The sequence below is a fragment of the Erithacus rubecula genome (assembly GCF_903797595.1).
Source record: "Erithacus rubecula genome assembly, chromosome: 8".
Taxonomy (NCBI): domain Eukaryota; kingdom Metazoa; phylum Chordata; class Aves; order Passeriformes; family Muscicapidae; genus Erithacus; species Erithacus rubecula.
The window spans coordinates 21,346,878-21,359,869 of NC_136659.1; the positions used below are offsets into that span (position 1 = coordinate 21,346,878).

Sequence of the window (12,992 nt, forward strand, 5' to 3'; positions counted from 1 at the left end):
TAGTTTCAGTTTTCTTGTGTCTTCTTGTGTGTAGTTTCATGGGGGCTTTAAACAGAGGTAAACTCTAATCCTTTCCTCTCTGCCTTCACATTCCTGCTCCCTGCCTTGTGACAGCCAAAGCTTTTGCATAGTGCAAAGCCCACATGTGGTGTACCGGATCAGGGAAAATCATTTTTTGGTTCAGTTTGTGGCTGTACAACTGTTGGTATTAATCCAAGGAAGAGGGTGGGAACAAGTGAGTCTACGTTGACTTTATATTCCATTTTATTTTTTCCCCCTCCTGTGCCTTTCCTCTGCATTCATCGGGCAGTTCTTTGCTAGGAGTTTGTGGTGGAAGCTCAGGATTTGCAGGGAAGGGGCCACATGCAGCCCCTTTGTCAGTGAAAACCATGTAGTCACAAGATGTTTACAGGCAACTTCAGTTCTCTAGTACATTTTTTAAAGTATTTCTCTGTTACAAAACCATGGATGTGTTCATGGTGCTTTTTGTACAGTGCCCTGCTATACTTTTCTTAATGCAAATGATTTCTCTACCTCCAGGATTTTTTTTCCATTGGGGTCTGTGTTTAAGAGCAATAGCATTATATACCTTCAGGAGTAGGTAGAGGTAGAAAAGCTTACATGCTTTTCTCCTTTTGAAACTTGACTTTTTACCATTATATAGAGCCTTTTTCTTGACAATTGTGAAGTAATCCACAAATATGGAAGCAGACATAAGTATGAAAGTTCTCCTAAGGCACACCATTCATTTAAAGTCTGGTCCTTAAGCTATCTGTGCTCCTTCTCTATCTCTAAAAAAATAATAGCAGTATTGTGTGAAGTACTAAAAGCCAGATGAGATAGAAAAGAGGCTTCTAATTATTTTTGTATTTTTTGATAGGTTAAAGAAAAAGCGTGGTCTTTGTGTCTGCCACAATTTGACATGTGAACCAGTCATAGTGATATAAGCTTTGTACCTGCAGGAACCTAGAGGAACAATAATTCCTGTTTCATTTTCACATCAGATGACACAATGAAGAATGATTAAATCCTATGAGTAGTATTCAGTGGAGGTTTTATATAATTTCACCCTGTGTCATGCATCAAATGATGGTTGGAGATATTAGGATGTGCCAGTGAATCCTGTCCCAAACGTGGTGTGAAAGCAGCTGTATTTAAAACCCGTGGGTAATTAGGAATAGATGGAACAGGTGCTCCAAATGGCAACCAGGCTGCTGTAGGCTGAGCTGATGTGCATGCTGTCATTGCTGCCTGTACTTGACTCTAACCTGCTTTTTCCTTTGCAGCAGTCCATTGTACCAGCCCACCCAATGGCTCCTCCTAGTCCCAGCACCACCAGCAGTAATAACAACAGTAGTAGCAGCAGCAACTCAGGATGGGATCAATTAAGTAAAACTAACCTTTACATCAGAGCACTGCCTCCAAACACCACTGATCAGGACCTGGTAAAACTATGCCAACCGTAAGTACTATGTTCAAATGTCAATTATAATGTCATACTTTAAAAGCTTATAGTTGGTATCCAAGATGAGTGTTTGGATTATGAGGGAAAAAAACCTAGATTCATAAACAAACAGCCTCATGCAGAGATGTGGAGGCAGGTTTCAAATTTGTTGGCAGTAAGATGGAAAAGATTGCTTGATGCTTTGGAGAAACAAAGAAAATGGGAATACAGTGATGAACTGAAGCAATCTACTGCTTTCATAAATGTTGTGCTTACCATACTGCTATTGAAATCACAGCTAAAATTAATTCCTAAATGTGAAACTTGCTATTGAGAGCCTGCACAGAGGGTCTACTCTGTTCACTACTAAGATAATCTGGAGATACAAACTCAACTAATTGTTCTGAATCACTGTAAACTACAATGTGCATTTGAAGGCTTATCCTAGTTTCAGGATAACTAGTTTCAGTAACTAGTTTCAGACTAATTTATGACTGTATTTTACTGTGCAGTTATTTTTATGATTAGAGAAAGCTGATCCATGTAAGAATCTTCTCGAGTTGCTGAAGGTGTGAGTAGACTTGGCTCAGCAGAGGGTTATTAGGCAGTGTTGTTAAAATAAGTTTTTTTGCTTATGAGAGTTATTCTGTTTTTTAATTTTTACAGCAGCATGTGCCTCTTACTTTCAAATATGGGTTATGTGTCAAAAGACTGTGCAGTTGGGTTGTTTATACACTGTTTAAAATCATTTGCCTTAGATGACTTACTAGATTTTTAAAATGTCTTAGTATTTCCGAATTTCATAGAGCACTGTGATTCTGATTTTGAAATCAAAAGTACTCAGCTAAGTTTTCAATACTACATGTAAGAAAACATCCAAATCTGTCTATTTTGGATGAAGAAGTATTAAGATTTGTATATAATGCTACTGTCTGGAATTTTGAAAATAATTTTATGTTCCATTTAGCAGATTAGTAACTAAGAACATGTAAAAAATAGAGTTCAACACAAGTAAGAAAAATAGATAGCAAAACCTCTAAATTTTGGATCCAAACTTATGTGAAGTACCTTTGGTTTTGGATATTGCAAAAAATCTGATACCTAATTTAGAGAGGAGATTTTTTATTTTTGTGTTTAAAAATTGGACTTTCAGGGTAATAGCCACATATAAGTCACCTCAGTATTATAATAAAAATAGCTTGCTGTCAGGTCTTTAAAGAAAAAAATCTATTTGTTCATTTCTCCAACAGCAAATGAAATCCTTGTGTTTTGCAGAGAAGAGAATAGATAATCAATCTGTGGAAATACTTGTTGATAAATTAAACATTTTTACAGCTTCCCTTGTGACAATGACCTCTCGTAACTTGAATTTTAGTTGCAAATGCATGTTTTACAGAAGTGGATTTTTCCTTCCCGTTTTTGTCTTTTGAACTGATGAAGAAACTTTGTCCTGTGCACTCAAGTTATGTTAGGACAGAACTGTGAGGTTATTTTGCACTGGAGCCGCCCCAGTAACTACTATTTGTGCAGTGGTTACTATAGCTCCTTAATCTCTTTCTGAAGACATTTTGGTTTGCACAGTCTCAGATGTCATTGATGCATGAGCAGCCTAGAAAAAAATATGTTCAATACTTTGCTGTAACTGGTCCTCTTCCTCTTAAATAGCCAAAGATTCCAATTTTGTTGTTGCTGTTCAATGTATAATTGTAGTTGGAATAGCATGAATTGTATAAATAAAAAAATGGGCAAGAACTTCAGCCATGAAGTTGTTAAATCAATTCTGATGTTAATTTACAGGCTTGGAAGGTCATGGCATTTATTCCTGTAAGATATTTGCCTCCTAAGCATTTTATTTAGAGGAAAGAAGATTTTGTCTCAAAATTCTCCATTTCTGCTGTGGAAGCAAGTGTGATGTCCAGAGACTTTATGTTGGACAACATAATCCTTTAGCAACTAACTGGATGTGGCAATAAGATAGAAATGGCAACTCTCTCCCTGTTCACAAGCTCAGTAATCCATTTTGGTAGACCATGGGAAGTTTCAGATGCAAAACTTTTCCTTGTTATAAATCTGCCTAAACTTCTAGGGTGCAAAAGGCAAGATATTCTTGAAAGTAAACCTGCTGTGTTCATGGTTTAAGCTGAGGTAATACAAAATAAATGGAGAATAAAATCTTGGAAACACAGAAGTCAATGAAGAGACTATTGTTTACTCCAGGTCTCTGAAATATTTTTTTTAGCTCTTTCCAAATTCCTAGGATTTTACTGAGAGGCTTTTAGAGGAATTTTAGCTCCTTTTCTTTGTATAGAGTGGGTCTTGCTGACTTAAGAGGGTGTCCACTGCAGTGCTTGATGGCAAGAGCAGATAGAAAGGCTGCTCTGCATATTGTAGAAATGATACTGCTAGTTTGCAATAAGCAGTTTTTGTTGGATGTTCACAAAAAGGTCACTGGCTTGTTTTATGTCTTTTGACTGATGCCAGACAAGACAGAGAAACACCTGTGGGTTGAGGAAATAATGGTTGAAAAACGTAACTGCACATTGTCACTGCAAGTGCCAGAAACATCCCATCTGCAGAGGTTTTTCCCTCTGATCATAATGGACTTGAATCATATATACTCTACTGAAAAGTTCTTTTCAGTGATGGTTATGGTAGAGAAATACTGCTTTTGACAGAAGCCCTCTGAATACAGGCTCAAATAATCGACAGAGTTCTTGTGTGGGGGATTGTACTGTGACTTTTATTTTATCTAGTCAAGATTTGTGTTAGTTCTTGTCATGACAGCAGTGCTAATTTTGGCCATGTTTTTACTTTGTTTATTTATTTTTGGTGAATCACTAGAAACCCCCTTATCAATGATGGAGGTGTTGGGCTTGCTCTCCTGCTGTAGCACAGCTGTGCAGTATTTACGAACACGGTGAACAAACGTTCACCAGCTTTGTGGAAAAGTATTTTCCTGGCAAGAGCACAATTTGCCAGTATACATGTCTACAAATCTGTCTCCACCTTCAATTGACTGGTCCTTTCTGTTTTTCTATTAGGTGAAGCTTTTTTCCTCTTTTCCTAGTTGAAAAGAGCACATTATGTTTTTGTTGTGAGGGCTTGGGAGCACGGCTGTTTTTCAGAGCACATTACTGGCTTTTGTGTGGGAAATAAAGCTGCCATGTTTCTGTTCATTCCAACTTGAGCCTGCTACTCCAGTTCTGCACTAAGAAAACAAATTTCTTCATATCAGTTGTGCCAGAGGCAGAAGTGTGCGGAGGACTAAAGTAGGTATTGTTTGTCACAAGGATGTCATAACAGTCAGCCCAGAACCAGAGGAGTGTCAGGGGGACATGATGAGTCAGTCCTGGCCTAAGAGCTTCCCATCAGGTTTGTGGGAGTAGGCAAAGCAATCAGTGCAGTGGCCACAGATCCTGTCTGTTCTGTGGGAGGCTGGACAGGAGCAATCAGCTAAATAGGACAGGAGCAGAGGACAGGAGCCAGTGAGGTTTGGGAAAGGCTGCAGGAAGCTGCCTGACTGTGCTGTGTGGTTTCTTTTCACAACCATAGAGTGCCATTGCTTGGGAGCTGCTGCACTGAGCAAACCTCTGCTATGCAGAGCTGGTTTGACAGGGTTCCTGAAGCAATGGTTACTTCAGCCATGCCTAATTGCACTCCCTTCTCCTGCTGTGGATACCAATACTTGATATGCTTTTTTCAGTTCTTCTGTTGGGTTTTGAATATATTACTTGGGTTTTAACTATACTTTCTTCTTTGATGACTCTTAGTCCTGTCTTTTAACTTATTGAATATTTGGATCTGAAGATACAAAGTTAAATCCATTCCAATTATTCACTGAAATTGTTGAGCCTGCTTATCTGATTAGGGACTTACGTGATTGAGTCTTAGCAGATTCAGTCAGGAGTTTGTAACTTGCTTTGACATGTTTTCTAGGTGCTTTCCAGACTCTCACTAAGCACTGTGCTTTGCTGAGGATGACCTTTATGCTGAAGCCACATGGTTCCAAAGCCCTGTACTTTCCACTGTCTTGCTTATGATTTACTTGCTGGCCTGCAGCAGCATTGTGTCTGTGTAATGCTGTCTCTTCAGAGACCTCCTTTTGAGACATGTACATCATTAAATGAGGATGATGCAGCAGACCCTTCATCCTCCTGACAATCCCCAGTCCCTGGGTGAGATTTCAAGCTTTGAGGCTTAACCTAAGTCTCCTGTGTTCAGTTCAGCATAAATCATCTGGTCAGCCCACTCTTTGGTATTCTCCCTTCCAGGCTGTTTTCTCACACTGTGCTGCTTGTACCAAGGTGCTTGTAGTCTATACGATAATTTTGAAATCACATTTTCCTCTGAACCATTCCTCTTAGCTAGCCTTCCCCCTTAAGTTATCACTGTAGGGTCGTATTGTTGGTTTTTAATGGGGTTGCATTCAGGAAAGCAGCTGCTTTAAGGTAACAAAATACAGAATTACCACATTGTTCTGTACCAGGATGGTCTGCACACAGAACTTTGCAGTAGCTGCCTTTGCAATGTGCATTCTGAAATCACCTGTCTTGTTGAGAGAATAAGGATTCCTTGCTAAATATTCAGCATCCTGAACAGAGGCATAACTAAAACAACTGGCAGGCTAATGGTTTTCTTGAAACACATGACCCAGATGTGATATGCAGCTTTGTTTCCAAAACACTTAGTTATGTACTCCAATGTTTTCCTGTTTTGAGGCAAGATCACTTGAAAGTTGTTTCAATTCCCTGTTCTTAGTAAAAGACATATTTTCATTGTCATGTGACAACCATTAACATATTAATGTTTCCAAGTTCTTTGCTGTGTAATTGTGACCTCTCCCATGTTGCCATTTCTCATTTCCTTCAAACATATTTAGGACTGAAAAGAGGTGAACTGGAACTCAGACATTTACTGTAACAGGGACCTGGCACCACTGTGGTCACTTAAGATCAAGAAATTTGTTAATTTTACTCAGCATACCTCATTAGGAAAAAAAAGCTGGGCTTTAGTGTGAATATCTCTTGCATTTAACTCCTTGGGAGAGTGGTCTGGGCAGGTCATTGCTGCTGGAAAATACTTATAGCACATGAACACAGCCCCTTTAGATAAATGGTGTGGCTAAGTAGAAGTGGAATGGAGATTTTCAAAGCTGATTTCTCCAATTCATTTAAAAGTATTTTCTCTTTATTCCTTTTTCCTTTTTCTCCATTTTTCTTGCACTTTTCTTTCATGGTTTGCTGGCTGCAGTGATGTATTGCATTCATAATTATGTGGAGTATGATTTTGTGTCATATAATTAAATGTGATACATCAGTGTCTCTGAAACTGTTCCCTTTGAGAACAGTATTAATGCTAATTATGTTGTGGCAGGAGCCTATCTATTCTTACCTTTTTAGGGTAGAAAGAAGCCCTGTGCAAATTTCTTTTTTTCAGAGTTACGTGTGCATTTTTAAAAATAGTATTATTGCATACATGTCTGAATAAATAACACGAGGTTTACAGAATAACATTTGGTTCTAGCATTCCTTAGTGATTGAGCAGTATGTGATTTGTACTGTTCAGCTCTATTGTGTAATACCAGCATCATGTTTTTCCTTTATTCCCTGTTCAAGGACTATGGCATGGTTCGGGGTTTGTATTACCTGCAGTGGATTTTCCTTGGCTGCACTTTTCACTCAGTTTGGCTCTTCAGAGCAAACATTCCCCGAGGATGGTGAAGGTGTTCTTGCTGGATGTATTCATCGGTTGTGCCAGTGCTGTTGCCTGTGCAGTGGTGTGGAGCACGATGGAGAAACACCCACAGGAACCCTGAGACCAGATTTAGCTAATCTCAGCTGTGTTCTGCCCAGCTGATGCAGCCAGTTTCTCAACCAGTCAGTCTGTCAGAGGAGGAGTGTCCTGCCTCTCTGGTGTCTGAACCGGCTCTACTGACTCCTGTCTGAGCCAGTGATCTTCTGAGAGGCTGCTGTCAAAAATATGTATGTCCCATTTGTACAGCTGAAGAGAAACAATTCATTATTGTATGTTCCTTTGGCCAGGTGCACCAGAGGGATGTAAGCCTGGTTTGGAGGCTGAAATGCTCCTTTTTGTCAGGGTTGACTTCCGCAACAAGGAGCAAGGCATTTACTTGGTGTGCCCTGGGAACTGTGATTGGCCTGGAAATGTGGTGTTTGCTTTAAATATCATTTTCTTTATTGTTTAGCAACTGATTTTAGCAGTCATGTCATGAAGTGTCTAGTCTGGCATGACGTGAAGGAAGACTCTCTATCTTCCTCTCAATATTTGGAATTTATTTAGCCAGAAATAAAATTCACACAGCTTTACATTAATCATCAAATGAAATCTACATTAAATTCTCTCTGAGAAGTTCCAGAGTGTTTTTTTAATAGTAATACTTTCTTGTAGAATGTTATTAGGGCCTATAGATACTTTCAGGGAACTTGTAATTGAGTGAAAAGTAAAAAAGTTGTTCTATCTTCCAGATGCAGATAGTCTCTTGACATGCCTTAAATTTAAAACAAATATAGTTTTAATTTTCTCTTTCAGTTTTTTATTAAGTAGAGGTTGTGGTTTTTCAAAGTCAGTTTTTCATTTAGCCTAACTTAAAAGCAGTTCCCCTCAGCACATTGTTTAAAAAACAAGTAATCCAAATACAGACGCATGAAGGAACTCTGTGTTTGCCCTGTGCTCGCAGATGTGGAGATCCAGTGATTGCACAATTCCCTGTCCCCTGGGAGATGAGAGTTCTGTTGCAGTGTGGGGCCAGAGGAATGGTGATCCCATGGAATTTCCTTGAGGAAGTGGGGGCGAGGGAGAAGAGAGTGGAAGGAATGTTTCAGCCGCAGCTGCTTGTAAAAGAAGCACTAGGAAAACAGATTTGGTAAAAGTTACCACCATTGAAGATCTCTCCGTGGAAAACAAAAAGCTGGTTTGGTAGCACAGGGCCGGGTGTTTGTTGTAGGAGATGGAACCACAGAGCTGCAGGAGAGAAATGTCCAGTGGCAGCTGTTGGAATGCCTTTGATCAGGGTCCCAGTCCTCAGCTCCCCAACACAGGGACCTGATGCACATGGGAAGTGACAGCAGCAGTTGTTCTCTGGAATAACCAGTAATTCAAGAACATTTTGAAGGGAGAGTTTAATTCCAGTGGATACTGAAAATGTTAACAAGTACTAATCAGGCTTTTTAGTGGGTTCCATGATGCCAAAAACTGCCCCTTCTGTCAGTGACCTCTAAGGCAGGGATCTCAGTCAGAAACCAGTCCAGAATTTACTCAGCTCAGAGCCCAAGTTGGTTTTGGCCTCAGCGTGCTTACATCAAGCTTGTCCTTTTATCAGGAAACCATTCAGCTTAGAAACCTGGATCAGGATTTGCAAGCAGGTTCTTATATCCAATGTCCAGTATCTCATGTGGTTTCACATAACTTGTAGATATCTTGTGAAGTCTTGTCTTTGTTTGCTAAAGGTTCTTTCTGCTTAGCTCTGATTTCTGTAATGCTAACTTCTTGAAATTAAAAAATGAGCTATCTGATGTTGACATGTTATAAGGCCACTCTTTTTGGATAACCTTGTAACCTTTTTTTACCCACAATGCTGACTTACATTTAGGGTTGGTAAACAACACTTTGCAACCCACATAATAAATATTCATATTTAACCTGTAGAATGGAAGCAGTAGCAAATATAGGTAAACTAGTTTAATTAAATTAATTAATTAAATTTAATTCAGATCCTGCTGCCTCCAATGAAACGTGTAACTGAGGAAATAGAAAAAGCAGTGTTTGTCTTTAAAAGAAACTCCACATAATGTTAAGCCTTGATCCTCAGGTTTTTTTCCCATGACTCTTAAAGTTTTACCCTGTTTTGACATTCAGAAAATGTCAGCTGCCTCAGTTCCATTTGGGCAGTTGCCTTACTCAAGGCTCAGACCAACTCTGTAGAAAATTAAATCATTAAAGGGTTACTGAGAGAAGAATTAGCAGTTTATTATTTAAATGTCTGATCTTTGTTGATAGATATGCTGTACCTGGGAAAAAAAGTCAAATTTTAATTTGAATGTTGATAATGTTATGATACATGGACATAGAGAAAAAAACACCAATGAAAACTTGAAAAGAGAAGACTTTGATTTGGGTTCTGTTTTGACACTGTTACTAGTACAAATATTCTACTTGAAATAACCTGTGAGAGTTGAGTTAATAATTTACAGAATCAATTGCAGTGGAAGAAATATGTTCTTATTTGTACTCCTATCCTACCCCTTGTATTTCCATTTCTTCTCTTAGTTTTCTTCTTCTGTAAAATAAGTATCTGCCAAAATGTGTATAATTTCACTTTTGGTTATAAATAATTACATTTAATTAACTGATCATTTTGGCCATCTTACCTGAAATACATTAGCCTAAAATGTGTGCTCTTCTTAAATGCCTGTTTTCCATATTCTGTGCAGTTTTGTAATTTTATATGTTATCTTTAGAAGACAGAATCTGAATCAGTATTTTTTCCTAGGACGACATTGTGGACTTAGGTCTTACATATTATTAATATTTCTAATCTCAGGGCTGCTTTTTGGCTTACATTAGTCACTAATAAGCTTTCACAAGTCTTCTCAAAGTATCAACAATTATTCTCTTGCATTAATAAGGACTTCAACGTCTCAGTGAATGCTGTGGTGAAATAAGTGTTATGTTAATAAAAGATCTAAAATTGTAAGAAAAGAACTTCATATAGGGTAGTGCAGATACATAAGAAACCTCAAATCTTTTATTTGTAAACCCTTAATGTCAGAAATAAATCTAAAGACCTGAAAAAAAAGCCAAACTACTTCTGCTTTCAAGGACTTTTCTGAAAGGGTAACTGAAGAGCTTTTGGAGCCCAGAGATAAGCCCAGTTTGATAGTTCAATATATAATTTCATTTAGTGTATATATCAAAGCCCAAAGGGACTGCTGTGCTGACAGACAGAAATGCTTCCCCATGCCTTGGGGAGATGGCAGGTTTGACTGGAGCTGTGTGTGTGCAGGGAGCTCACAGAGACCTGACCCTGAAAGGGCAGAGTGCCTGGGACTAACCAGGGTTAGGAACCATCCCTGCTCCACAGGCAGCTCTGGGGATTTATCTGACAGGGAGGGCTGAGCCTTCAGCTGCCAAGTGAACTCCACCATGGCTGCTTCTTTTGGCATTGTGGTTTCCTCTTCTTTTCAGCCTGTAGCTGTGTGGTACCCCAGGCAGAAATCTCCCCTGTGTTAACCCTGAATGCCTTGGCTGAGTTCTGGAAAAGACATTTGGCAGAGAGGAGAGACTTTTCCCCTTCAAGGCCTGGGGGTATTGGTGTGGTGGGGTATCCAGCCGAGCTGATGTAGCTGTGTGCATTTCCTTCCCCTCACTGCTGTTTGTTGTACTGTTGATCTGGGAAGGACTCTTTGTAAATCCTTTGCCTTTCCTCCCCCTCCTCCCCAGAGATCCTGGGGATTATTCAAACTCTTACATTTCCCGTACTTGAAGCTACATGTTTTTTATCATGTGGAAGGCTTTGTCTTACTTTTATTACTAAGGCTGTTTTATTTGTTGCCAAAAGTCTGTGTGCTACATTTTGAAGATCTCAAATAAGGAGAGGGAAAGTCTTGCTCTCTATTCCTTTTTCTCTGTGACAGCTTAGAGGGCTTCCACCTTTGAGAACAGAGGTACAGTACTAGCAGTGAAAGACTATCAAGCCAGGACTGCTGCTGAAAAGTCCATCATCATACAAAGGCCTCAGCATGAATGTGCTTTTTAACTGTAAACTAGGATGCTTTTTGAACGTTGTTTAAATATTCAGTTATGACTTTTAAAAATACACAATAATCTGTCCCAGTCCTCTGTTCTTCCCAAGTGAATTGCATATTATTTTGTTCCATGGGAAATTCTGAAGGTTTTTTCCACCCATTTTATTTATTACTTAATTAGTTATATATTTGTTAATTCTCTTTGAAGTTTAGGACACTCTGAATTACACAGTTTCACAAATGTCATTAAGTATTTTGAAAAGAGTGGCCCTCCCAGCAAGAGGGGACAGCTCTGCCTGTCAGTGCTCAAGTGTTTCCCATCCAACACTTGAACTGAGGTCGAGGTGATCATCTGAGGAGCACAGGCTCACTGGTCTGGAGGTAGCTGAAAGGTGAGCAGTAGCAAAACTTGACTTAAAGGTAACTGGTTACTGAACAAGTATCCAAGTTGTGGATGTAGGTTTTGGGAACGTCGTTATTTTCTTTATCTCATGGGATTTAAAAACATGTAGTTTAATTAGAAACAGAGCAGAATACATCTAAATATATAGCTGTAAAGCCAGATGCTTATAACAGTATAATAATATACTAATGGAAACTCTTCTGAAAAGGGCATCCACTGCTATTTATATCACCACAACAACATTCATTATTTTTTTTTGCCATGAAAAAGGGGAAATTAATTTCTGTTTCTCTCTATGGAGATTTTCAAGTTCTCGTGATAGAAGACATCTAAGTGCCTTTAGGGCATCTTAAATTTGCTCATCATTTTCTGGTAGTTACTGTGCCTTGTTTTGTCCTTTCCATAAGTGAGACATGGGATCTCTCTGTAAGTGAGAGATGGAGAGATGGGATGCAGAGGGAAGAGTAAATTTTCAGAATTTTGTATTGTAGTCGGGAAGGAGTATTTCTGAGGGCAATATTTTCTTCTGCTCACTAGTGTCTTTTCCAAACTTTTGCTTTTTTCAAGGGGAGAAAATTTGCAAAAAAATTTTTTTTTCCTCAGAAATTTTACTGGGTTTTTATTTGGATCTGAGTCACTGATGTTCTGCCTTCTTCAGGCCCCAATACTTTTGTTCATGCTTGCACCAAAGATATTTGACAACTCTTGAGTTCAACTTCTTCAGTGGTGGAGGAAATGTGAGGCTGTTTCTCTCAAGTTGTTTTCCCCTAGTGGTAGAGATCAACATTTGGCTATGAGAGTTCTCCTTTATTTTTTTGGCCAGCAGTTCTCTGACATTCTTGTTGCTGAGATCATCCTCACTAAGCTTTCAGAAGAACATCTGACTGGGGTTCAAATTCTTCACCTTCTGCTCTTCTGACCATGTAGTATGTTATAGGAGAGGTTTTGATCCTTGCCATTAATAATTAATTTGTTTCTAGATGCCTTTTGTTAACACAAAAATCTGTTAATTTGTGGTTTCTTCCTTGCATTGTGATTCGGTTTCATGTTAAGGGTGTGGATTCTTTTAATCCCAAAGACAATTTAAGGGAATAAAAGTATCATGAAATTACTGCAGCCTGAGTCATACTTGGTCTGTGAGTTAAGTTCCCTGGCCTTCCCACACAGCATTTCCGATATGCAGAGAGCTGAGGGCGTGCAGGAAAGACTTTAGAGTGACCTAGATACTATTTAACTCTTTACTAGGGGGTGGCTCTCTGACACTGGGTGTAGCCATTGCCTCTTCCCCTTCTCAGTCCTTTCCTCTGTGATAATTGTATCAATTACTTTCCCTACCTCTGAGTGGTTTTCATATAAAATATTTTAAGGTTTCTATTTGAAT

At 38.9% G+C, this 12,992-nt stretch overlaps 1 protein-coding gene across 3 annotated transcripts in view; it reads left to right on the forward strand.

Moving 5' to 3' along the window:
- Window positions 1-12,992, forward strand: part of RBMS1 (RNA binding motif single stranded interacting protein 1) — a 140,355-nt gene that overhangs the window by 75,790 nt on the left and 51,573 nt on the right. For all 3 annotated transcript variants that reach the window (XM_079311595.1, XM_079311596.1, XM_079311597.1), the window contains exon 2: window positions 1,287-1,462. In XM_079311595.1, the coding sequence (XP_079167721.1) occupies window positions 1,287-1,462 (176 nt within the window). The remainder of the gene's footprint in view (window positions 1-1,286; window positions 1,463-12,992) is intronic.